This window comes from Sesamum indicum, linkage group LG6, assembly GCF_026168435.1.
Source record: "Sesamum indicum cultivar Baizhima isolate 11 linkage group LG6, ASM2616843v1, whole genome shotgun sequence".
Taxonomy (NCBI): Eukaryota; Viridiplantae; Streptophyta; class Magnoliopsida; order Lamiales; family Pedaliaceae; genus Sesamum; species Sesamum indicum.
Window position 1 is genome coordinate 26229676 of NC_142662.1, and position 24539 is coordinate 26254214.

Consider the following 24539-nt stretch of genomic DNA (forward strand, 5'->3'; position numbering starts at 1 on the left):
ATTCGCCTATAAAACTTCTAAAATAATGTATCATTGTACGAGTATTAAACTCGAATATGGTTGAACGCACATATTAGTAATTATATGCACGTTTAAAAAATAAAACAAAAGAATTTCTCTAATATTTTAGATACAGTCGAAATTTTTTATATTAATTTCGTATGGTAAAATGTCTTCTTGTGTGAATATATGCTTTTTTTTTTGAGATTTTTTTTTCAATGAATACATATTTTACTACTTAAATAAACATAGCATAACAAACTTTAAATGATGGATGCATATCTTATCTTTTTTTTATCTAGATTATTTGTATATCATCATTTCACAAAGATATAATTACAAATTATTTGCATTTAATTCAATTCCGTCCTCATCGATAAGATGAGTTACCATCCAATCACAACTTTTTGTTTAATCTCTAATTGCAATTGTTTATATATACCAATTTAAACACAAATAAATTCCTTTATAGTTTATACCATAGGACTACTTTTTTCTTTTTCTCATTTCCATACCGTATGTTCCCTTGATCCTCTTATCAATGTCTTTTACCCTTTTGACTAAAATAATAAATGGAGGAGGTGGGGGTGGGGGTGGCCCATGTTATTAATGTAACACTTTTATTTTTATTTAATTTTGAAAAAATAATAAAGACAAAAGAGAATGAGAGTGGGGATGGGGGCGGTTGCTGTTTGGTTTCCATTTTTGGGAGCATCATTGTTCTTTAATTAATTTCCACAAAAGCTATGTACTCATCTTAATAATTATGCAAATAAGCCCATCTCCCCTTTATTTTTTATATGTTTTCATATATTTTTAGGTTAATTACATTGATTTTTCTGAAAATCAACATAATTAAAAGTATTTCTTTATTTTTTAAAAAAATTACTAATACTTGTAATATTTAATAAATTATGAAATTTTTAATAAAAAACTGAAATTATTATTATTGTTGTTATTGGTATTATTGATGAGGATGAAGATTAGTTATATTGAAATGATGACACGGTATAATTACAAAAACATTAACCCAATTAAAGAGCTGTGATGTAATAATTCAATAATCTTTAACTAATGTAGATTTTGAAATCTGAATATAGATATATGGAATGATTAACGAATATTTGTGGTGTGGCACTGCCTTCCCATCCCATGTGAGGTGAGGTACATAGTAATGTGCTACGCTCCCTCCACCCACGCTATATATCTATATGTATGTATAAATAACCTAAGATTGCTTCATCCTGTCCTGAGCAAGTACCAACCCATCCTTTTTTCTTTTTTCTTTTTTTAATATAATTTATTGTGCAGCGGTTCACATGTAAGCGACAATATCCTGAGCACTACTGCCACTGATCACGCTCTTTATATTGAATACATTAATAATTTTTAATTTACTATAAAAATAAATACACGTCTGTATTCATGAAATTCAAATCCACAGTCTTCCTAATTTTATATGCACATATTTTGATCACTCCAACAAAGCCCCATGCTCATAATTTCCAAAGTCTAGTTACTTTGCATTTTTTGACTAACTCCACCTGTCTTAATCAAATGATTATTGGTTAAGTTTATTATTTCTGTATTTATCTTTTCATTGGTTAATTTGTCTGTTGTGCTAATTGGAAAATGGAAAAACGTACCACTCTTGAGAAATAATTCCACACTTCTCAATGGAGTTGTCTCCAAATATTATTGGGTGATCACACAGAAAGAGCCAGTCTCGTACTGGGCTCAGAGGCCCCATCTACCAACTCAAATTACCACCATTGATCGACGGTGGTCCATTCCTCCACGTGCCTCTTCACTCAATCACGTGACGTCATAGGCTACCGCCCTTTTCTCCCCATTTTCTTATCGAGAATCAACCATGAAAATTTATCTACTTCTGGCAATAAAGAAATATATATATAAATGAAACGCTGTGGCGTGAATCTGATGCCCACAAACAATGTAATAAGGAAAATAGATAAATTTGAATATATTTCGTTTTCCTTCAGTATAGCTCAAAATAAACTAAAAAAAATACAAATGGCGAATTTTTATACATTAATTCATCTTTATCACTGTTGCAAAATAGAAAACTAAATATACTATTTTTTAATAAAATATATATTGTTAATAATTTGACTTACAAAAAGAAATGCAAAAGTTTTTAATTGTTTCTAATATAATTAATTAATCAAAACAGAGGTTTCAAAGTGAGGACTGGAAGAATTGATGTCCCCGTTGCTTTGATTTTTGCCTTGAAAGTAGGAAAATTTTCAACTCAAGTTGAATTTAATCGAATTTGAATTATTTATATGAAAAAGAAGAATACATTTTAGTATAATTGATATATAGTTAAAAATAATAATAATAATAATAAACGTAACCAATAATTCAGTAGCTTGCATTTCTGTTCCTCAACCGTTTCTAATTCACATTTAAAAGTTGCATTACATAGTAAATGAATGGGTGAGGATGGGGATGTCCCCTACCATGATCTTTTTATTTAGAGAGGCTTCCCCTACCATGATCACAGACCACCTTGACTATGAAACAACAGATACCATCATTTTCATAGTACTGTGTCCTTAGACTATACATAATTCAAGGGACCAATCACGCCTGTTGTCAACAGAGTGAATAGATTGACACTGGCTCCAACAAATAAACTCCTTATTGGTACCCAACTTTTTCATTCACAATTCTAAGTAAATTTCAAGGAGTAATAATAATTTTTCCATTAATTATAATTATTATTGAAAACAAATCAAAAATTATATGCTGGTAGAATATTAAAATCTAACCTTCACCATTGCCGCATTGGGTTGCCAGTTGGAGACAGGGAAAGGGACAGACTTCTGAGACCGAAAAGGCAAAAGAATTAGGTGGAAATTCACAAATTCAGGGCATTTAAGGGAAAGCAGCATTGATGAGTGCAGGTGGGGGTATTAAGCATGTAGCGATGATGTCACATTATGTAATAGTAATGAGAAGGATTTTCGTGTTTAAATAGCTCCTTTGCTTGTTAAACAAGTATGTCAGATGAGGACTGTCAATCTCTCAGTGACTCAGAGATATACATCAGAGTTGGGCACACGAGGAGTGATGCAGATGCTGATGCTGATGCTGCAGTTGTACTGTACTCCCAGTACTGGTACAAGTCAACACAGAAGAAATCAACAAAAAAAAAAAAAAAAAGAGAGAGAGAGAGAAAAGAAAAGGCTTTAATTATTGAAGTTAATGGGCCTGCCGACCTGGGGTAGAGTAGGGTTCAAAGCACTGAAACCACTCTGAGCAATTAGATTGGTAAATTGGTGGACAAATAGCATTTGAGTATTTGCTTTGATTCTTCTTGCAGAATCCGCAATTTCTTCTTTTGGTAAAACCCCAATATAAATAACAAGGATCTATTTTTCTATCTTTTAGAATTGTAGTGCATCAGCGGGAAGCAAGGATAGGCATATGTGTGACTTTATCTGTGCATGTGGCCCTCCTCTATGTCAATTTGTGGTGGTTGGACTCTATGGCTATATGGGGGGCAATTTGCATCACTTAAACCAGTTCAAACGTACACTTGGATGCAAGATAGAATTATAAAGTCCTAATTATGTACTTTAAGAAAGATTATAATATTAATTTCCTAGTATTTTCTGAAGCATTTTAATTTTTTGACATTTTTGTCCATTCATTTGATCTTGACATAGAAAGTGATGTCAGGAGCAACTTCTTGTTCTTTTGTCTCTCTGGAAATTATACTTTTAATTGTAAAATCAAAATTCATTTGGTAATATATTATTCAGAAATGAGCTCATAAAGCCTTTTGGTGAAGTAAGATACATTGTATGCAGAAAATGTTCATCAAAATACAAAATGAAAACATCATGAATTCGAAATAAAGAATTCAGACTGCTCACATTGTCCTAAGAGCGTCATCCGGGGTTTCCATAATTGGCTCTTACTGAATCTTGGCAATGGATTTCCTACATAAGCATTAACGAACAATTGGAAAAGAAGTAAAGAAGACAGACTGGTACCTTGGCATTTTTTTTATCCCAGATGACCGCAGATACAGAGAGTTATATGCACGTGACTGCAAAACCTGCAATTTCAAAGATGCAGCTTTCATGAATGATTGGCTTAACTCGATTATAAACTCTGTGACATCATCACATGTATGCAAGTTTTTCTCTTTTATTATTTTTTTCTTTTTTTTGGTTACAGTGGCGAAATTTCTACCTCTTCACTTTCAGTGACAATCTTCAGATGAATATACAGGCTTCAAAACATGGTAAAAATCAGCTTTAAGAACACACACACACAAAGAAAAGCTAGAAACCAATAAGCTCAATGCTGAAGTGGTCCCTGTATTACTCTCAGCTGCTGAAAAAGTCGAAACTGCAAAAAGATAATTAAAAATAGAGATATGAGAGAAATATGCTAACTATAGGGAGCTTGGAATATACAGTATAGTGGGAAAGGTCAAAAGAAAAGATAATGGCCAGATGAGGAAGATGTAATATACAAAAACATGAGTCATAAGACTACATGCTATCTTTCGACATGAGTTCTGGAAGGCCCATTAGGCCTCAAATAAAAGCTAGTTCAAAGACAAACCTTTCACTTGCTGAGCCGAGATGTTGGTGCAATGGCTGCTGAAAATCAGGCTCCTTTGTGCATAGACAGTTTAATCTAAAGGACTATGAAGACAAGGATAATAAAGAAGGATGAGCAGAGAACAGATACAGAAATAAGCCAATTATTTGGGGGTCATTGGGGCATGTGGTATACTTTATGTTATGACACTTCCACACAAGATATCCAACATTCGACCATACAAGAAGAATCTAAACAAAAAAGCTGACTCAAATCAGGAATGATTTTAGTGACACAGCAGTTCATATGACTTAAAGCACTCCCAGATCAATGTTACAATCAAAGAATCTGCATAACATGTAGAAGAAAAAGGTGATGTCCATCACTGTAGATCTTGTGGCTGAAATCAGTATGGCCATTGTTCAGCAGATACATTTTTCAATTTTCACCTACCTCTTCTGCAGGACTGAAGGTGAATATATCCAATGGAAGAACGACGATATTGATCCAGCCTATTCAAAAAAAAATGAACTCTTATCGGGTGGAATCACAAACTCACTATTATCAGCCTCCAATCTAAAGCCAGGATAATCATGTTCTGCATTTCCAAATGTCATTTAAGATTGTCGTAGGGGAAAACCTAAGAAAAGAAAAATAGTGAAAACATGCAGAAGAGAAAGCGGCCTTCACTTCAGAGAAAACAACTTTGTTAGAATGCTTTAAGGTGTCATGGCAACATTACGAATTTCGAAATATTAAATTATCTTCACACAAAATCATGAGATTTTGCATTTTAATATAAAGAGCAGAAAAAAGAATAGCATGCTTGAGAAGCAACTTGGAAGATTTCCAAGTGTAATAGGCATCAATTTTAAATTTTAAGATAACAATTCCGAAGTGCCACAGAGACGATGTCTTTTGATTGTGTTCTGCCCCAAGTTCAGATGAGTGAAAGTTATTCCTTATTGCAAAAACACTTGATTGTGGGACAACAGCTTCAAGCACAAAAGGCATAGCAAACATTGTGAATCTGACCACTTCAGAAATGATACACATAACAAATGCAACTTAGAGTGTGTTTAGTCTGAAAACTACAACAATAGCACCTTCCCTTCTATATAGACATTCATCCCCAATCACCACTCAGGATATCAGAGAATGAACAGAATAACATTATTGCAGAGATCTTAGAGCCAACTTCTTCAGGCAAGTGTAACATGTAGAACTTATCTGCCAAGCTGATAACATATAGTAAACATGTTCTCAAAATTTCCAAATGACTGCACATATCGTAAAGGATTGTTAGACCAGTAACCAATCAACCATCTGAAACAGATCCAATGTGGAACCAAGTTTAGCACATGATCTCGGTAAAAAGCATATACTGCAGCTTGCTAAGACATGCTAAAGAAGCACATACAGTTGAATGTAAAGCAACAACATTATTTGCATTAGGTTTGCATTAACAGAGACGGGATTTCTTAATATGATATCAATAGCAGTCTATCCAACTCCAGATTAGCAGCTGAAGCAGAAGAGCTGGAAACAGTTTAATGCTTTAAAAACACACTATCATAGAGAAGCCACTATATAGGTATCTAGTACTGCAAAATATGAACTATACTATGCCTATTCTATGTAGAAGCACGAGCTGATCCCCAAAAAACCGGCAGCATTGCACGTCTACAGTTAGTGTTTGAATAGCTAACTATGTGACTGTAGATTCGCATTCCTCTCAAATTTAAACACCTGAATGACCCTTCACATTGTAAAAACCCTGCCCCTGAACCAACTTATCTTTGTGTTTTTCTGGCCGTTGCTCTGCCGACTGGTCCAGTGAAATTTGAAAATCACGGCATTCAGCAGAACAGAATGCACAGAGGTTGCTGCATGCAATTGCAAATACAAGTATAAGTGCTCAAAGCACAAAACAGAAGTCACTAAAAATAAGCAGATAAATCGAAATAACTAGAAATCACAGATATAATTAAATTTCTCGACAAGATCTAATAAGTTACTGATATTCCTCTCATGTGATGCAACGGACTGCTAAATTACGGTACAAAAGAACATGGATCAGTATGATCAGTTCTATTAACATTTTTTGTCTCTTTTTTTTTTTTTTTTTGTTCGAAGACAGGGGATGGAGTTTGAGCAAACGAATGCAAGAAGAGCGCGTCTGTTATAACAATTAAGAAAGTCAATGAAGTAGGTAAGAGAGTACTGGAAATGATGTAAGTAATAATAGCAATGAGTGTATCAAACCACTGTGGTCCTGGGGAATTTGTCAACAAATCATAAACGGTGAGACTTCAAGCAAGAATGAGAAACACGGACTAAGGAAATACAAAGGGCATCCAAATTAGATGTCTCGTGAACATAAATCAAGACAGCAAAAGATTCCTGGGAAGTAAGTCAAAGAAAGATACCATAGATTCCTTCATGATCTAAGATTATTCAGTAAATGAATAATATCAAAATGAAGAAATTAAGAAAATAACTTTTCAAGAAATGGAAGCATAATACGAATACAACAGGCTAATTGAATTAAAAATAAATCATAAAAGTAGACAATAAGACACCATTATGTTAATGATACGTTAAAGAAGAGTTGAGTTTCAGCAAAGTTGAAGCAAATAAACACCAGAGACAGATTAAAATTCAATAATCACAAATAATAAGCAGATCAAAATCCAGGATCAACTAAAATTACATGTAAGCAATGAGGCCTAGATTAATTGGCAAAGCCGAAGACACATGACTATAAGGTCATGGGTCCGAATCCATTAACATGGGGTTGTTATTCTACTTTAATAGTAGTTATCTTTCCACTTTAACAGAAGTTGCAACTATTGATTAAATATAAATATTTGGTAGTGAAGATCAGTGTATGGATATTATGTTTGTAATCAATTTACTAAAAAAAAAATCTAAAATTAAATTAGCATAACAGAAATTAAGCTGAAAAGGATGCTTAGTAAAATTTTAAGAATGAAAAAAGAAAAAGTCCAGGCAAGTTAAATTTACAGAATTTGTGAAGAACAAACAATTATCCAACCAAATGAACACCATAACTTAGATTAGATATCCAATAACCACAACGATCGAAGAAATAAATTAATTAATTAGCAATTAATATGTACCTATACATGAAAACTTCAGAATTCTGAGCAATCCGCTTCTTACAGTAGTGAAACCGCTCGAGAAATCCACCAATTTCCAGCTGATTGGGTTGACCAATATCCACCGATGAAGAAACGGCCAGAATCTTGGGGCGTGACGGCTCAGCGGTTGCGTCAGTCCTCATAACCTTCGCCGGACTGACAGTAGAGGCGGCGGTTGTAAGAGGTGTCTCCAGATTGCTGGTTGAACTCCCGACACGGCTCCGCTTGACCGGCATTCTGAGTGAGTTGAATTGGAAGTGAGCTAGGGTTTTAACACTCTCGTGTGTCAAATAGAGAAATTGAGAGAAGGAAAGATGAAAATGAATTGAGAGCGAGCGGGGAAGAAACGACTACGAGACAGGTGGCTTACATATATACCCACCATCCCCCCTGCCCTGCCTCCCATTTTCTAACCAACTGCTCCGCGTGTCAAATAATTTACGTATTATATTTAAACAAATCAAATTAATAAAAAAATTATACTATATAACAAATATTTGAACTTGAAATAGTTATTTAAATTGACAATGAAATTAAGGTTTATTTTAATTGACAATGTATTAATTTATTTAAAATAATAGTTATTAATTTATTGTAATAGTAATTATTAATTAATGGATAAATACTATATTTGGTCCTTTAAATTTTTTATTAAAATCACTTTAATTCTTCAAGTTTATGTCCCGACTTTAGCATTCCTAAATTTTATTTTTTTGTCTCTCTGTACATTTTCGGTGAAAATATAGCTGGAGTTTGCTTTTTTAGAGGGTACAATGATCAATTTAAATTTAATTCTATCATTTTAGTCCCTTAAATTTATAAAATTATCAAACTAGTCCTTTTTCGGAAAGGAATTTTTTTTTTTATATATTTTTATATAGTATAATGTTATTGTCTTGTATGAAAAATAAAAACTTTGAACTCTTATGAATATAATATTAACATATTGCTTAACTTAAAATATTCTCTTTATATTTTTTTCATTTTCAAAAATGACAAAAAAATATCAAAAATTATAAATAAATTTATTAAACTTATCTAATCTAAAAATATTTTAAAAAAATTTAAGTTGGTTCTTTAATATTAGGAGTTAAAGATATGTCTAATAAAATTAAATCTCAATAATGTTATTAAATATTAATAGTTATGATTTTGAAGAAAAAGTTGATGGAATGTACTTTTAATTAAATTATTTGGTGATATATAAAATTCATTTTAAGATATCTTCTATAAAATGGGACTATATATTTAGAAAACCACTTAAAATAAATTATATATATATATATATATGAAATCCACCAAAAAATCTAATTAAAAAGCATAATCTATCAACTTTTTGTTCAAAAATCAGAATATTTAATAAATATTATTAAGATTTAAGTTTTTTAGATTTATCTTTAACTCTTGAAATAGAAAATTACTGACTTAAGTATTTCATTACATTTTCATATTAGATAAATTTTATAAAAATTTATTCATAATTTTGGTGTTGTTTAACTACTAAGAAAAAGAAAAAGAGACTGTCTATTTTTAGTTAAGCAATATATTATTATATTGTTCGCAAAAGTTCAAAGTTTTATTATTCACATAAGATAATTACCATATATCAGCATAAAAAATATAAAAAAAATAATTTTTGGTGTAAAAAATGATTAATTTGATAATTTTATAAATTTAATGGACTAAATTAATAAAATCAAATTTATGACCATTTTACTCTCCAAATATTCAAAATCCAACCACATTTTCACTGAAAATTGGTAAGAGATACCAAATTGAGACAAAAACTAAAATTTAAAGATGCTAAAGTCAAAAAATAAACTTAAGGGATTAAAATAATTTTAAACGAAAACTTAAGGGATCAAATATAATATTTACTCTTAATTAATTATATATATTTAATATTGGTAACTAATGTGTATTCATTACTAATAATTAAAGTTCACTGATTTATTCAACATCAACAACAAAAAATGTGGACAGTAATTAAGTTGGAATAGGACATTAAGGAGGGGAAGTTTTTAGATAATCAAATTTGGTTGAATTTTTGTTACATGATTCTTCACTTTTCTTGAATTGTATACTAATTACGCAACAAATGTATTCCTACATTTAGTGAACAGATATAGTGAAAGTGTGGTACCTATGATCTCTTAGTCATGAAGTCTGAATTTTACCAACTAAATTACACCTTATTGACAATTACTATGCAAATTAAATTATATGAATATATATATATATATATGATGAAGGAGTTTTCTATTTCAAATATATTATTTTTTTATTTGATTTTATATATACACATAATATGTACAAGATTTTTTATTGAAAAAAATAGTAAATGTAGGCCTGTTCAGTTCAATGAACCAAATCGAACTTTCAACTAACTAAAATATATTTATTTAATATAATTAAATTAACTAAAATAAAATTGGGACGACTATGATGGCTGCTGCCGCTGCCCCTGCACAGAAGGGCGACGGCAATGCGATGCCCAGCCCCCATGTTTTGGGCGTCACCCATAGACTGTCGCCCAGATTTGGGAGGGATAGCAAAGGCAGGGGAAAGGGGGGCGGCGGGGGGTTGCGCAGGGGGGGCGAGGGGGGAGGCGGTGATTGGCGGGTGGGTTGGGGGTGGTGGGGATTATTTTTATTTTTTTAAAATATTTTTTATAATATATATTTTTAATCAGTAAAATTCTCAGATTTTTTTTTTTATAAATTAAGATGTCACGGTTAATATTAATTTATTAAATCCGACGATTTTGGTATAATCAAAACAGATTCCGATTACTAAAATAAAAAATGATATAAATCAAATAAAGGTGTAACGATCATTTTTTGAAAAAAAAAATAATACCATTAACTAAATTTAACAGAAATGAGCAATTGAATAAAACAGAAAGGGAACTTTTTGCCTATTTTAAAATAGAGGGGAAATTTTAACAAACTTTTAAAAAAGTATGAAATTTTATGCATTTTAGGCATTTAAAAACAAAAAGTACATGTCAACATCCATACACTAAATATTGCATGAATTAAGTGTCGGGACGGCATGCGGCCACGCGCATGGTTAGCGCGGCGAGCCCTCAACTCTTCTTAGTTTCTTGTCCGAGTACCACATTTACTTACATTTTCCGGCTATCATATGCGGAAACACAAGACAAGGCTTTGCTATTAAATCGGACAAACATAGATTAAAGGGAAAATTATATTAATGGACTTTTTCTTACAGCTTCAAACTTTCATATATATTATAAGCCAACATATATATTATTACCTCATGTGTTTCTGTTCAGAGCTACGATGATGTCAAACCCTTCTTCCATACACTTCTCTGCTGCTCTCCTTGCCATCATCTTATTAGGTACACATGTTTAATTAATCTATGTTATTCTAGTGATAGTTTTCTTTTCTTCTCTTTTTTTTTAATAGAACACATCAAAACGCTTGAAATTAGACTTAATTACACAAATATTCTTTATCCTCTATAAAATTACAATTACAACTCTTGAGGAGGTTAATATACCCAGAAGTATATATAAAATTTCAACATTAAATAGGAGTGCCTTTATAATTATAGCTACAGTCTGAAATGATGCATTTTGTAATTTCACAAAAGGACAGGGGATATTGCGTAATTAGACTAACTTTGGGGTATTTAAGTAATTTATGTTTTTGTCTCTATTATTATTTTTTGGATCAAGAATTGGGAGGGTTCATGTTATTTCTAACACTTTGAGTTGGATTATTTGATCCATTTTGGTGGTGGCGCAGTGGCGGTGGCCGCGGCGGCGCCTTCCCTTTGCCCGGCCACTCAATTGGGGACCAAACCGGTGAAATCTCTTGCAATTTGTTCAAGTTCTTGCAGACGAACTTTTGGCTTCCTATATTATAGAGCAGTATGTCTGAAGAAGAAAATGAGCACGTTTACTCCCGAGGTATTACTTTGAGCTGCTGGTGCGGTTGCACTGTCAAGAAAAGTAAGGGCAAAAAGTGCCCGCCGCCACGAGTGCAACCTCCTCCGCCTGCTGCGACGGCAGCGGTGTAATAATTCCTGACCGGAAAATTTCTCCGGTGGTATTGAAAATAAGTGCCTAATAGAGATAAGATTGATATCTAATCCTATATTCCAAAGAAGCGGTATTCAATATTTCAAAATACATTTTACGGAAAAATATAATCTCACACTTTTAGAGGAAGCTTAAGAGTAATTAATCCTTAAAGTAATCATAATAAATTTCATGAAGAAGAATATTTTATTTCATTAAAATGCAACAGCTGAATGAGTAAAGTCATGATCCAATCATAAATTCACATTAATTAGAGGCTATTCTTACATGATAAGCTCATCATAAATTTATTTATTAATATTGAGATGTAAATAAAGTCAGCAAGGCCAGTAGCAAAAGCAGACTTCGGTAATGAGGCCGGGTTCGAGGCTGTGGCACTCAGCCCTGACGCTGGATCCATGACGCTGGATACAGGCGTCCCAGCAGGGTTGGTTCACTTGGCTTCTATTGCATATCACCGGCACCCATGGAAGCCCTTCCTTACAGTCATCCTTTGCATTCACGCTCGAAAATTTCATCATCTCCCCTGCAATCAAATCAAACATTAAATATTTAAGTATATCAATTTTATGCAACTGAATATATATATAAGTTAAAATTAAAGGGTACCTGATAATAAAAGAATAATGTAACATAAAATGAGATGAATAGCGCTAGAAAACTTTAAATTTCTCATATTTCTTTAATATGTGTGTGTGTGTGTTTGTGCATGGCTGTCTGTATGGATTTTATAGTAGCGAAAAATCGAAATTGTTGTCAATTTGATTAAATGTGTGATGGGATTATTAAAATTTATGGTGGATATATAGATTATTGTAATAACTTTTTCCTTACATTAAATGATGGATAGAAAGTTAAAGAAAATGTGACTATACTTATATTCTTTTATGTGAAATAGTCAAAGGTTACATTTGGAGGGATAGCTCTCAAATTAATTATTGATAATAAATTGTTTAGATTTGTTTGAACAATTTTAAATTTAAAGAATTTTGAGTCTTTCGATTCTAATATCAATTTTTTTTAATATTGATGGATTTTAAATTAATTTTTTAATTGTATTTTATTAAATATTAACAAATTTCAAATTCTTCTCATATGGGGTCATGCAAAATTATTTCTTAATTTTTTCTCTCAAATTCAAATGTAGTCTAAAAGATTACTAATTTCTCCCTTCTCCTTTTCATAATTAGAATAATATTTTTATTGTGGCTAAATTATCGTAATACTTTCTTTATAATAATATTAATTATCTATACTTATTCCTTTCATGATTATAAAAGTATTTCAATTGTTGATAAAATTCGCATCTCAAGATCAAAAATTCAAAACAATGTTATCATATGATCAATAAACAATTTGTATTGTTGCAATTATAATCTTCTTATGAAGTAATTGCAATAATGTGATATTGGTTATTTGCTTGGACATTCTTTTTTTTTTTTTTTTTGTTAAATTGGTCTACTCTAGGTGCAAATCAGTAAATTATAGTTATATTTTCTGAAATTTAACATAATTATTAATAATACTTCATCATTATATAAAAGATTATAAATAATCTCTAATTTTAGCGTCCGTCAAAATGACTCCGTTCTGTTAGCCTCTGATAGGTTTCGATTCATTTTTTTCTGATGAACTCTCCAATATATTATTTTGAATTATGGATTTAATTTTATATATTATTTTTAAAATTTTCTAAAATATTATTATGGACTAATATGCTTTATATATTATTTATTTTACCCACCTTCAAATGTTTTTACATACTTTCATTTTTTAAAAAAATCATCAATCGTAAAGTAGTAATTTTCACTCCATTGTCTAGTGTTACACAATTATTTTTTATTTAAGAGTGTATTTATAATTTCACAAACAATGAAAAATAATTATAATTATACCAAAGAACAGAAGAAGTAGCTGTAATTTACCCTATTATTTGTGCATTCTCCTTCATTTTCCTTTCGTAAATCAGCATAAATAATTACCATGCAAATTAAATTAAATTAAATCAAATCAGCATAAATAATTACCAATTTATAAACATCACTTTGTGGGTCAAGCTTAACAGGAGGAATTATCCATGAAGCACATTATCATCTTGAGAGAATACAGATGGATGCCATGTGTACGAACCGGATGAAGCCCACATGTGACCGTGCTATTGGAACGTTGTTGTTCATTTAAGGCAGGTATTCTTCTAAATCTTTGACCTCTTATTATATTGTTAGACCCTTTTATTGGATTCATTAGTTGGGGTTAAATCCATTTTGCCCCCCTGTGATATAACAAAATATCAAAAACCCCCTTATGAAATTTTTAATATCAAAAATCACCCCTAGGTTACCAATAAATAATCACACAGCCCCCTGGTCAATTTGAATCTATTTTTTTAGAAATAATGACTAAAATACCCTTATAGTCAAACCGGTCAACTAGGCTTATTAATATATAATTATTTTAATTTATAATTTTTAACATATATTTATAATACATATAATTATAATTTATAAAAAAAATTAAAAATTAATAATTATACCCCATTCCCCCCACCCCCACCCCCCACCGGGCCCACCCCCACCTCCATCTTCTTCCCCCCTCCCCCACCCCTTCCACCTCCAAACCCCCCCTTCCCTCCCCCCTCCCCTATCCTCCCTCTCCCCCGGCGCCCAGATCTGGGCGGCCGGCGTCGCCCAGAAATGGAGGGCGACGCGGTCGCCCTCGCTGGATGGGCGACCGCGTCGCCCAGATGATGGGCGACGGCCGTCGCCCTTGCTGCGTTGGGCGACGGCCGTCGCCCATGGTGAGGAGGGCGCCGGCCCTCCTCTTCAGCAGCGGCGGCGACGACGCCGCCGCTGCTTTTTTTTTTTAAAAAAATTATATATAAAATTAATTTTAATTTAATTAAAATAATATTTTATTATATAAATAATTAAGTAATTATTATATAAAAAAATATTTTATTATTAATAGAAATATATCATATTTTAATTAATTAATTATTATATAAAATAATATTTAATTCTTAAATACATATATATAATATTATATGTTAAATGTGAGAGAAGGGCAAAAATGTCAAAAAAAAATATATTTTTATAGAAAAATCGCAGTCAAAGCGCGTGTGGCCCAATTTTTGTACGGAGGGGGTTTTTTGAACTTTATTTTATATCATAGGGGGTGTATTTGATACTTTAATTTTTATAGGGGGGTTTTTGAACATTCCTATTATCACAGGGGGGGTCTCTGGATTTTTCCCTCATTAGTTGATTTGCGCGTTGGAATGTCCCGATCAGAACCCCAGCTCTCCTGACTTTGTGTTTTCAGGTTATTCCCAAATCTCAATGTATTGGAGGAAGATCGACCCCTGACCTCAATCACATGACCACGATCGATATGATTGCGTGCTAAGAATAAAATAATGCTATTATATGATAATAAATATTAGAACGTAATACTTGTAGGCCTCATTTACTTGGAGTGATGAGATTTAAATGGTATAGATAATTGTAGAATAATTATTGGGATTGAGTTAAATGTGGTTACATTAAGTGCCTCAATTTTATGTTTACTAGTATTGATTAAGTAATGGATATAAATAATATATTATTTACTTTTGACTATAATTTGAGATTGAATTGTGGACTAATTCAATTTTTTTCAAAATACCCCCCATTTTTTTGTTTCAATTTTAATATTTTATTGTGTTAAGATGTAATATAAATATCTAATATCAAAATTAATAAAATATATACATATATATATATACACACACACAATACCTATACTTCCCTCCCAAAAATCGTAATTTGGTGATTTTCGCCACAACTAGGGACAAAATCGTAATTGGCATGGAAAAATTGGGGCTAAAATGAACACCCAAAAAGAAATAAGACCATAATCACCTTCTATAGTAAACAGAAAATTGTGTATGGTTAGTTGGGATATATATGAGGTTCAATAAATTCAAAGTAAATGAGGCCGTAGTAATAACAAATTACAAGAATTGAATATTTCGACACGCAACGAATTCAATCGGTTACATAGCTAACATCTTTATTACAAGAATTTGAAAGTCATAATTCCTACAAAAATTAATACAAGATATGGCAACAGAGTGGAGGTGGATGGATTTGAGGCTGAGTTTGGATTGACCACCGGTCTGATCCCCGGATTTGCACTCGGACCTAATGAAAAGTCAGGCGGCGTGGCCGGTTCTATGTCCGAAATTTCAGCTGGTGGTGGTGCAGCATCGGCTGTCGGATCAGAATCTAAAAAATGAGGTATGTGTCAATCATCTACTTGACCAGCGTATAGCATGTAAAGGATTGTATTTCAATTGTTTCAATGATGAGCTAGTACCTACCTTTAGGACTATGACTACGAGGAGCAGGAGCTGGAGTCGGCCCCAACACAACGGGACCTGCCAATTCTCATCATTAACTCTTTTGTAGAATTATTACATTATTAACTAAATGTGGTAAAATATGACAACATTAAACGTACAACTACAAACATACCAGGAGGTGGTAAGGGATCACCAGAGGCTGCAAAATATAGAAGAAAATGATCATTAACTAGTAATAGAATTGTAGAATGTGGTCAAAAGAGTTAACATTTGATCCTCAGACTATATATGTTTGTTTACCTTTGCATTGTACTGGGACGGAGGTTTGGCACACTCGGGGGAGTGAAATCGCAAGGTTTCTGTTGATAAACGGTATTGAGAGAGGAACATTTCCGGTTACTATGAGGCACGCGCAGTCCATGCCGTCATTCATGAGAGATTTCAAGGAATTGCAGCAGTCTTCAGTTGGCGAAGACCCTCTGCCGCTGCTGCCTGTTACGTAGTTCAGGCAGGGGGTGAAGGTGGTTATCATTGAACTAGTACAAGGTGTGCTAATCTGTGCATCTGTCCGAAAGAATGAGGAAATAATTAACACAAGTGCAAGTATGTCTGGATTCAGGCGAAAATAGGCCATTCTGTAGCTTGAGGATTTTAGGTATGAGAAGGTCTGTTATAAACTGATCTGTCCATTGGATTTGGAGGGAATAAGGTGGTAGTTTTGAAGTGGATTTGTGGAGCTCAACCACTTTAACTAACCTTTAAATCATAGGGTACGTAGATCGTTAGTCGACTGCCGTTTTTGACTTGAAAAAATGATGGAATCCATGTTAGGTAGCACAACTCGGCTTAAACCTTTCTTGCATATCCATCTCTCAAATAGTTTAACTTCGGAGTTGGCCAACAAAATAGACCTGTTTTTCTATGACTTGTGCCCAAATCTCTTATTTAATCCCAGGACTTCAACAGAACTTCTCAAGCCTCAAACAGAAATTCAGCAAAATGGCCATAAAAATGAGTCGGATAAGCCTAATCTCGTTCATCGTAGTCATGCTCTGGAGTCGAGCGACAGCTCAATCCGGCTGCACAATGGAGCTCGTGAGCTTGTCACCGTGTCTCAACTACGTTACTGGAAATTCATCCGCTCCAACATCATCCTGCTGCACCCGTCTTTCGAGTGTCGTTCAGTCCCAGCCACAGTGTCTTTGCGCCCTGCTGAAAGGCGGCTCGTCCTCTCTTGGCATTGCTATAAATCAAACTCTAGCACTTGCTTTGCCCGGAGCTTGCAACGTGCAAACGCCTCCCGTCAGCCAGTGCAACGGTAACATATAAGGCATTCGGTTTTCTGATCATTCTTGTCAATGCACACAAATTAATGTAGTTTGCTAATTAACTTCAATCTGATTGGAACAACAGCTGCTAACGGACCGCCAGCATCTGCTCCTACACCGGCATACTCTCCTTCCGATTCTCCTGCTGACGAAACGCCTGAAATAGCCCCATCCACACCGTCGGAGCCCGATCTGCCATCTGCAGGTACTATCTGAAACTAATGCAACACCGTCCGAAAGGCAAAATCAGCTTCCAAATTATGTCATAGACAATAATTCATAAGCAGGTTAAGAACAGGATGTTTGCATGAATACAGGGGCAGGGTCTAAAACGGTACCAAACACAAATGCTGGCAGCAAGGGTGGATCAACAGTCAGTTTTCTTGGCGTCTTTCTCCTGTTAGCTTCATCATGGGCTTTTCCTGGCAACGGATTTTGAGATTTGGCTGCTAGCGGTCGGACTGTCATGCGGTTCAAACACTTGGTTTATTCATTTTTGTGTCTCCATATTACAAGTGTTATTTGTCTCATTTTTTTAATCTTGCAGCGGCTCCTTTATCTTCTATCCACACTCACATTATACAATATAGTCATATTAATGCAATATTGCAATGTATTGTGTGCATTCTATTTTTAAATTATAATTCATTTTAATCATGTTTATTAATTTGATAGCACATAATAATTGAAGGTAAAGAATAACGAAAATGCGTCTCTAAAACTTTAAAAACTCGAGATAAAAAGTAAAGATAGTTTATTACTGAATAAATCCTTAACAAAATTCTCAATTTTTTTAAAGAAAAGAGTCATAATCTTAGCATAGGTAAAACATGCTTGATACTGGCTAATATTTTTAGCACGAACTAACCTTACTACGATATTAATATTCCAAAAAAAATATCAATCCCAAAAGATAACTCAAAAAAATAAAAAAAGTACACAAAGTTGACTGAAAAATAGAAAAATATAAAAATAGTTCAGACAATGGTCGAAATGATAGAATTTCACGACGATCAGCGGAGCTGTCTGGAGAATAGTAGTGAGTCATTAGATCCTCCTTATGGTGGGTTGTACGTCTTGTAACTCCAATCGAATAAAAGATAATTGAAGTTCCCCCGTCAAACCGCAAAACCAAAGTACAAAACTTTCTACTCATGCTTATCCAACGCTAAAAAATAGCATTCGGCTCTTGCTCTGCATCATAATTTTAAAACGAATATGTGCCAATGACGTATTAATCCCACTAGTTGTACAACAGCCGTCTGCCATCATACACAATTAATAAACATACAGTAAAAGTTAAAACGAATCTTCACTAAATCAAGTATTATATGCTAACTATTGTAAACCCTTAACAAATCTACATATAGTAATAAAATTTTACTTTTAATAAGATTTAAATTAAATAATAATTTTAATTCATAATTAAATGAGGGTGTCGGTGGGTGCAATGTTGAACCACAATGGCAATGCGACTCTTAACTCCTCATGGAAAAAAAAGAAAACACAGTCAACTGTTGTACCAAATCCTCTTTCCAATGTTACCATAATCCACACATCTTTTATATATAAAATTCTGATATGTGTTTCATTCAATTCTGATATTAAATTACGTGTGAATTGGGAAGAGCACATTCACATTACAATAATCAAACAAAAAGGACATAATGTATTAATGTATTCTAGACTTTTTGGCCTACCTACTTCTACCAATACATTACTGCCCAATTCTACAAATCCATTTTAATAAAAAAATTCTAATTTCAAATCAAATTTCGATCAAATTTGAATTAATTATATGATAAATATAATATATTTTTTATGTGGATGAACATTATTTTTTATAATTAAATTAAAATATTTATAATTATGATAAACTAAAAAAAAAAAAAAGCATTGAATTAAGTGGTAGAGAGTTGACAGCATGCTTGCTGTATTACAGATGGAAACAGCTTGCAAAGTACACTGCAATTTGACACATAAAAGTACCTTACTCCAATCCAAAATGTCCCTAATCAATTTCAACAAAAACAAAAAGGCACCAGCACCCAAATAATAATTATATTATTATTATTATTTATATTTATAGAAAAATAAAACTCTTATACAATCACATATGGCGATATGTGGCAATGCTGTATAATTTTTTAAAATATAATAATTGTATCTCTAATTAAATAATTTTTCAATTTAATTGTGATTCTTTTTTTATACATATAAAGAATAATTTTATGTCATTTTGATATTATTATATTAATTCTTTTGTTGTGATTGTAGTGTTTTAAATTATGTTTTTTAAAATTTTAATATATTGGATTATATATTTTATTTTTATTTATAATATATTTTGGTGGGATTTTGATATTGACGAGGAACACGTGCAGGGCACGTGACATTTGGCAACCGGAAACAAAGCACACCCTACAGCAGAGAGAGAGAGAGAGAGAGAGAGAGAGAGCACGGAATATCCTAATGCCCAATTCTATTCCCAATTCTAAGGGTAAACTCTTTTACCTAATTTTCGCACAATTCTGATAAAAGCCTTTTCGCACTCTGGAATTTCTTAATCTATATGAGCAAGAAATGTGTGTTCTTACATTTATATGACTTTTCGAATCTCCCAGCACTTGCATTTTCTTGCGACAACTGCCGGAAACTCAGATACAAAACATAAGGCTGCTTCTTCTTCTTCTTCTTCTCTCTTTTTTTTTTAGGGTTAATTTCCGTTTTGTGTCTATGCTGAAAATCTCGGAAATTGGAGCTGCAATCTGGTGTTCTTGATCGGATTTTTTGTTCAGGTAGGTTTTGTTTTTGCATGTAATTTTCGTCATTAATTTGGAAATTTGGGTTTTCGCTTAAATTCTTTTTGTTTTCCCCTGAATTTAGTTAATTTAATGGTGTTTTCTTTCCCTCTTCTTATTTCATTTAACTTTGAGATGACCCGTTTGTGGAATTTCGGAATTTTGCGGTGCACTTGTGAGCGTATGGGTGCATGGTTCTGAGAACTATACATTAGGGTTCTTTTGGTGATGGATTTTGGGTTCTATTGGGTCTCACATGTTGCCTTCCTTCGATGTTCGACGAAAATTTTGTTTGATTTAAAAATGCAAGTGGATTTCACTGGAAGTGTGTTACGTTGATATAATGGGAAGTAATGATATGTACATCATGTCTATGTCTTCTTGAATTGTGTGCTTGAATTCATCATATTTATTGCCTGTCTTTTTGTTTTTTTCTTTTACACGATATAGTAAAATTATATTTTGATGTACAAGAATGCAATTTAAATGTGATAACATAGTGTAGATTGATTTGAAAGGTTGATAGCCAGTGAGGAACAATGTGAAAATTGTGGTTTTGCATGCTGGAGTGGTATAGAAGTTTGTTGTGTCTGGCTATAATTAGGAATCATTCTCATATACATAAGAATAGTGTGTACCCTTGGCCCTGTTCCCTCTTTGTAGTTCTGATTACAATGCCTAGTCTCAACTCTCAAGACCTGAGTGCTGAAAATAATTTAGTGTTTTGAGTTCTCTTCTTCATATTGTGGGATCACTGGAATGGTAGCTGGATGGATCCTAGCTTGTTCTCCTATTGATGCTATCATATTTCTCATTTCTTTTGCTTTTCCTTCTTCTGATTTCCTTTAACTCTTTCTCGTTTTTAATATTATAGTTTCCATATTCCATTAACTTGTCTGGTGCTAACTTACATGAAATAAGTGGTTACAGGGTTCTAAAGTTCTGATCTTAATTTGAAATCAAACTATGAGATCAATAATTTCCGTATGAAATATTTATATATTTCCAAGTCAATGACCACTCAATTCTTATTTCTTTTTTCTTATTAAAATTGCTCGATTGTTTTGCGATAATTGAAATGCTGAATTTTCCGCAGTCAATTGCATTCACTTAGAAGCCTATTTGTTCTGCTTGACTGTATGATAAATGCTTAGCAGGTGATGACATAGTTACTGAAATTGAGTGTAGGCACACTCCTGAAGGAAAAAGGGCAGCAAGGTTACATGGTTGTCTATATATTTGCTTTGATAAAGTGCAGCAGAATAAATTTCATTATGAAGCTTTAATTAAATTATAATTTTCCTTCACTTTGAGCTTAATGGCCTAGAGTGTTGGGGCTCAATCAATGAGGATATAACTTCATCTTGTCATTATGCTTTATATTGAAAGGTAAAACAGAAAGAATACCAAAACCCCTGAAAACTTGTACTCAGCTTCAATTTATCTTGATGTATGCATAATTGTTCTCTTCATAATGTATGTGCACTACAATTCACTTCTTTTGAAATGGATGTTGGAGCTCAAAAGATAGGGGTGATGCTCCTAGGTTCTCTGCTGAATTGGCCTATATTTATGACAAACTTAAAATACAGCAGGGGAAAAAATGAGTTCCTTCTTTACAATTCATGTTCCAATGCTGTCCAATCTTGGCCATTCAGAAATTGCGATGAAGTTGGTTATTTAATATTTAAAGGTGGAATTTGCAATGATCTGAATTGTACAGGGGAAAGTATGCTGTTCTGATTGTTCATTGTGCATGTGTCCTGTCTTAATACTCCTATAGTGGATTAGTTATGATCCTCTTTGCCGTATGCTTACCCCTGTTGGTCCAGCCACCTTGTCAGGATAGGGTCCTTATAATTGAACTCGATGATGCTACACTGAGAGGAATCAGAGCGGTTTACATGTCCTTTTGTATGGAATTGTGCTTATTTGCTCTTTTCCGACTTTCTAGACAGCTTGTCCATAATTGGTGATTCAGAAGTTTGTCCTAATTTATGTGATTTATGTTTGACTATTATCCTTCATCTGTGACATATATAAATAGTTTTTAATGTTTTCATATACATCAATAGCGTTGGATTTGTGGAGACATAGAAAACCCATAATATCTTTGATTTACATCATCATATATCAGTTAGATTTGGCATCTTCCTAAAGGAAGCAGCATTTAGCGAACATTTCTAGTCTGTTTTCATTTAATGAACTATTCAAGGTTTCTATATTGCCCATATTTGAGGTTATATAGGGAGAACTTTGGTAATCATCTATGAACTCCTTGGTACTGTTGTTGGAGCCATTGTTTGTGTCATGCTAGAAGTAATCAATGCATAATTGTTCAGATCTGCATACTTAACCTGCTATCTTGACTAGCCCAACAGAATCATGTTTTTTGAATTTCATTAATCATCAGGCCACAGAAGTGGTTAGGAGACTGAAAAGTCCTATATGAGATGTATCATTTACATTAATTCATGTTTTTATTGAATGTTTTCAGATAGTGAATTCTGAAGACATTTCCCGACAGTCAACAGATCTAAAATTGTTCAGCAAAGAAGCAATTGAGATCCAGGATAGTGCTATACATATGTCTGGACTTATTGAAGGTCTTCCAGATGCTGTGGTCCTAAGGTGCCTTGCACGGGTTCCGTTTCATCTTCATCCCAAGTTAGAACTTGTTTCCCATTCGTGGCGAGAAGCCATTCGTAGCACTGAACTCTTTAAGGCCCGTCAGGAGGTGAAAGCAACTGAGGAATTCATATGTGTCTGTGCATATGATCCTGACAATCTATGGCAGCTTTATGATCCTGTGCATGACCTTTGGATAACTCTCCCTCATCTTCCTTCAAATATTCGGCACCTTGCACACTTTGGTGTTGTCTCTGCTGCGGGAAAGCTATTTGTGTTGGGTGGTGGTAGTGACGCTGTAGATCCTCTGACGGGTGATCAGGATGGATGTTTTGCTACAGATGAGGTCTGGTCATATGATCCAGTAACTAGGCAGTGGGCCCTTTGTGCTTCCATGATTGTCCCTCGTGCAATGTTTGCTTGCTGCGTATTGGAAGGAAAGATAATTGTTGCCGGTGGTTTTACTAACTGCAGGAAATCAATATCCAAAGCTGAAATATATGACCCAGAGAAGGATGTGTGGCTTCCAATACCTGATCTCCATCACACACACAATTCTGCATGTACGGGAGTGGTTATTGAAGGTAAGGTTCATATCTTGCACAAGGGTTTATCGACGGTGCAAGTCTTGGAAAATATTAAGGTTGGTTGGACAGTTCATGACTACAGTTGGCTCCAAGGTCCCATGGCAGTTGTTAAAGGGAAGCTGTATATAATGAGTCATGGACAAATTTACAAGCAGGAGAAGTATTCAAGTAAGCTGATTGTTTCAGCATCTGAGTTCCGTCGGAAGATTGGTTTTGCCATGATGGGCTTGGGAGACGAGATCTATGTTATTGGAGGGGTTATCGGACCTGACAGGCTGAACTGGGACATCAAGTCGACATCTGACGTGGATGTTTTGACACTTGGAAATGAGAGATCCGTTTGGCGGCAGGTGGCTCCCATGACACGGTGCCGTGGAACTGTTCTCGGATGTACACAGCTGAGAATTTAGGCCATTCATATGTACAAACGGAGTTCTTCAGCCCAAGCTTGACCAGCAGAAGAAGAAATGCCTAGATTTGGCTGTAAACAACTTACGATGCTGCTTATTGTTGAGTGGTTGGACGTACTTTTTTGGTTGTCCAATACTTGGATAGAGAGGCATTACATAATCCTCTTTTAGTTTAGATACAGTGGCACTTGGCACTGACATCAGCCTGGGAAAACCTGAAACGGATATCTTTTATTTGAGGTTCTTTTTGCTTTTGTAATTGCACCTTCTTGTATGAGTTGCTCCTGTTTTGAATGGATCGTTATGCTTTCTTCTCTCTACTCAATTGCATGCAGATTGAGCCAGTTTGCTAAGTTGTGGCTAAGCTCAAAGATTTCAACTATGATTTGAGCAGTGCTATCCGTTTGGTATTCGTTAATTCGTCTAACGATTGAAATTGAGGTTTCATGGACAAGTATTAAATGAGTTCAATAAAGGCTTCATGAATGACGAGTTTAATCATATTGATATAAAGTGATCATCTGAAAATTTAAATAATATCTTATGTTAATAGGATATAGATTTGATTCGTCCTACTTTATATTATGGCAGATTTTTGTTATTTAAAAATTTATTAATACCCA

At 33.6% G+C, this 24539-nt stretch overlaps 4 protein-coding genes and 1 long non-coding RNA gene across 25 annotated transcripts; 2 read left to right on the forward strand and 3 right to left on the reverse strand.

Annotated features, from left to right (window-relative positions):
- Window positions 1–1651: 1651 nt before the first annotated feature.
- LOC105163289 (FCS-Like Zinc finger 10) lies at window positions 1652–8112 on the reverse strand. Of its 21 annotated transcripts, none has more exons than XR_016066135.1 (6): window positions 7728–8112; window positions 5038–6470; window positions 4606–4688; window positions 3906–4090; window positions 2796–3142; window positions 1652–1891 (listed from the first exon to the last, which is right to left on the reverse strand). XR_016066135.1 is itself a non-coding variant. In XM_011081579.3 (2 exons), exons 1-2 carry the CDS (start codon window positions 7982–7984, stop codon window positions 6326–6328), a joined length of 402 nt encoding a protein of 133 aa, XP_011079881.1. In that variant the 5' UTR covers window positions 7985–8112; the 3' UTR covers window positions 3810–6325. The 21 variants fall into 21 exon arrangements, 1 of the variants encoding a protein (XP_011079881.1); XR_016066125.1 differs by having other exon boundaries at window positions 3906–4386; XR_016066128.1 differs by adding an exon at window positions 4328–4386 and having other exon boundaries at window positions 4606–6470.
- Window positions 8113–12045: 3933 nt separating this feature from the next.
- LOC105163288 (uncharacterized) lies at window positions 12046–12571 on the reverse strand. Its single transcript, XR_847899.2, has 2 exons — window positions 12430–12571; window positions 12046–12346 (listed from the first exon to the last, which is right to left on the reverse strand). It is a non-coding gene; the product is annotated as an uncharacterized LOC105163288 (long non-coding RNA).
- A 3194-nt stretch (window positions 12572–15765) lies between these two features.
- EDA4 (Bifunctional inhibitor/lipid-transfer protein/seed storage 2S albumin superfamily protein) lies at window positions 15766–16828 on the reverse strand. Its single transcript, XM_011081676.3, has 4 exons — window positions 16463–16828; window positions 16335–16361; window positions 16181–16237; window positions 15766–16085 (listed from the first exon to the last, which is right to left on the reverse strand). Exons 1-4 carry the CDS (start codon window positions 16794–16796, stop codon window positions 15874–15876), a joined length of 630 nt encoding a protein of 209 aa, XP_011079978.1. The 5' UTR covers window positions 16797–16828; the 3' UTR covers window positions 15766–15873.
- Window positions 16829–17117: 289 nt separating this feature from the next.
- On the forward strand, window positions 17118–18094 carry LOC105163363 (non-specific lipid transfer protein GPI-anchored 15). Its single transcript, XM_020694487.2, has 3 exons — window positions 17118–17480; window positions 17576–17695; window positions 17808–18094. The coding sequence occupies exons 1-3, from the start codon at window positions 17162–17164 to the stop codon at window positions 17927–17929; spliced, it is 561 nt and encodes a 186-aa protein (XP_020550146.1). The 5' UTR covers window positions 17118–17161; the 3' UTR covers window positions 17930–18094.
- Window positions 18095–19926: 1832 nt separating this feature from the next.
- On the forward strand, window positions 19927–24236 carry LOC105163287 (Galactose oxidase/kelch repeat superfamily protein). The gene is made up of 2 exons (XM_011081577.3): window positions 19927–20288; window positions 22789–24236. Exon 2 carries the CDS (start codon window positions 22879–22881, stop codon window positions 23914–23916), a length of 1038 nt encoding a protein of 345 aa, XP_011079879.1. The 5' UTR covers window positions 19927–20288; window positions 22789–22878; the 3' UTR covers window positions 23917–24236.
- Window positions 24237–24539: the final 303 nt, after the last annotated feature.

Coding starts and splice junctions, on each gene's coding strand:
- LOC105163289 (XM_011081579.3), bottom strand. CDS start 7,984: ATGCCGGTCAAGCGGAGCCGTGTCGGGAGTTCAACCAGCAATCTGGAG. Junction 6,471..7,727: donor TCTGAAGTTTTCATGTATAG/GTACATATTAAT, acceptor AATTGCATGCAG/CAACCTCTGTGCATTCTGTT.
- EDA4 (XM_011081676.3), bottom strand. CDS start 16,796: ATGGCCTATTTTCGCCTGAATCCAGACATACTTGCACTTGTGTTAATT. Junction 16,238..16,334: donor TGATCCCTTACCACCTCCTG/GTATGTTTGTAG, acceptor GAGAATTGGCAG/GTCCCGTTGTGTTGGGGCCG. Junction 16,086..16,180: donor TCGTAGTCATAGTCCTAAAG/GTAGGTACTAGC, acceptor CTCATTTTTTAG/ATTCTGATCCGACAGCCGAT.
- LOC105163363 (XM_020694487.2), top strand. CDS start 17,162: ATGGCCATAAAAATGAGTCGGATAAGCCTAATCTCGTTCATCGTAGTC. Junction 17,481..17,575: donor TCCCGTCAGCCAGTGCAACG/GTAACATATAAG, acceptor TTGGAACAACAG/CTGCTAACGGACCGCCAGCA. Junction 17,696..17,807: donor GCCCGATCTGCCATCTGCAG/GTACTATCTGAA, acceptor GCATGAATACAG/GGGCAGGGTCTAAAACGGTA.
- LOC105163287 (XM_011081577.3), top strand. CDS start 22,879: ATGTCTGGACTTATTGAAGGTCTTCCAGATGCTGTGGTCCTAAGGTGC.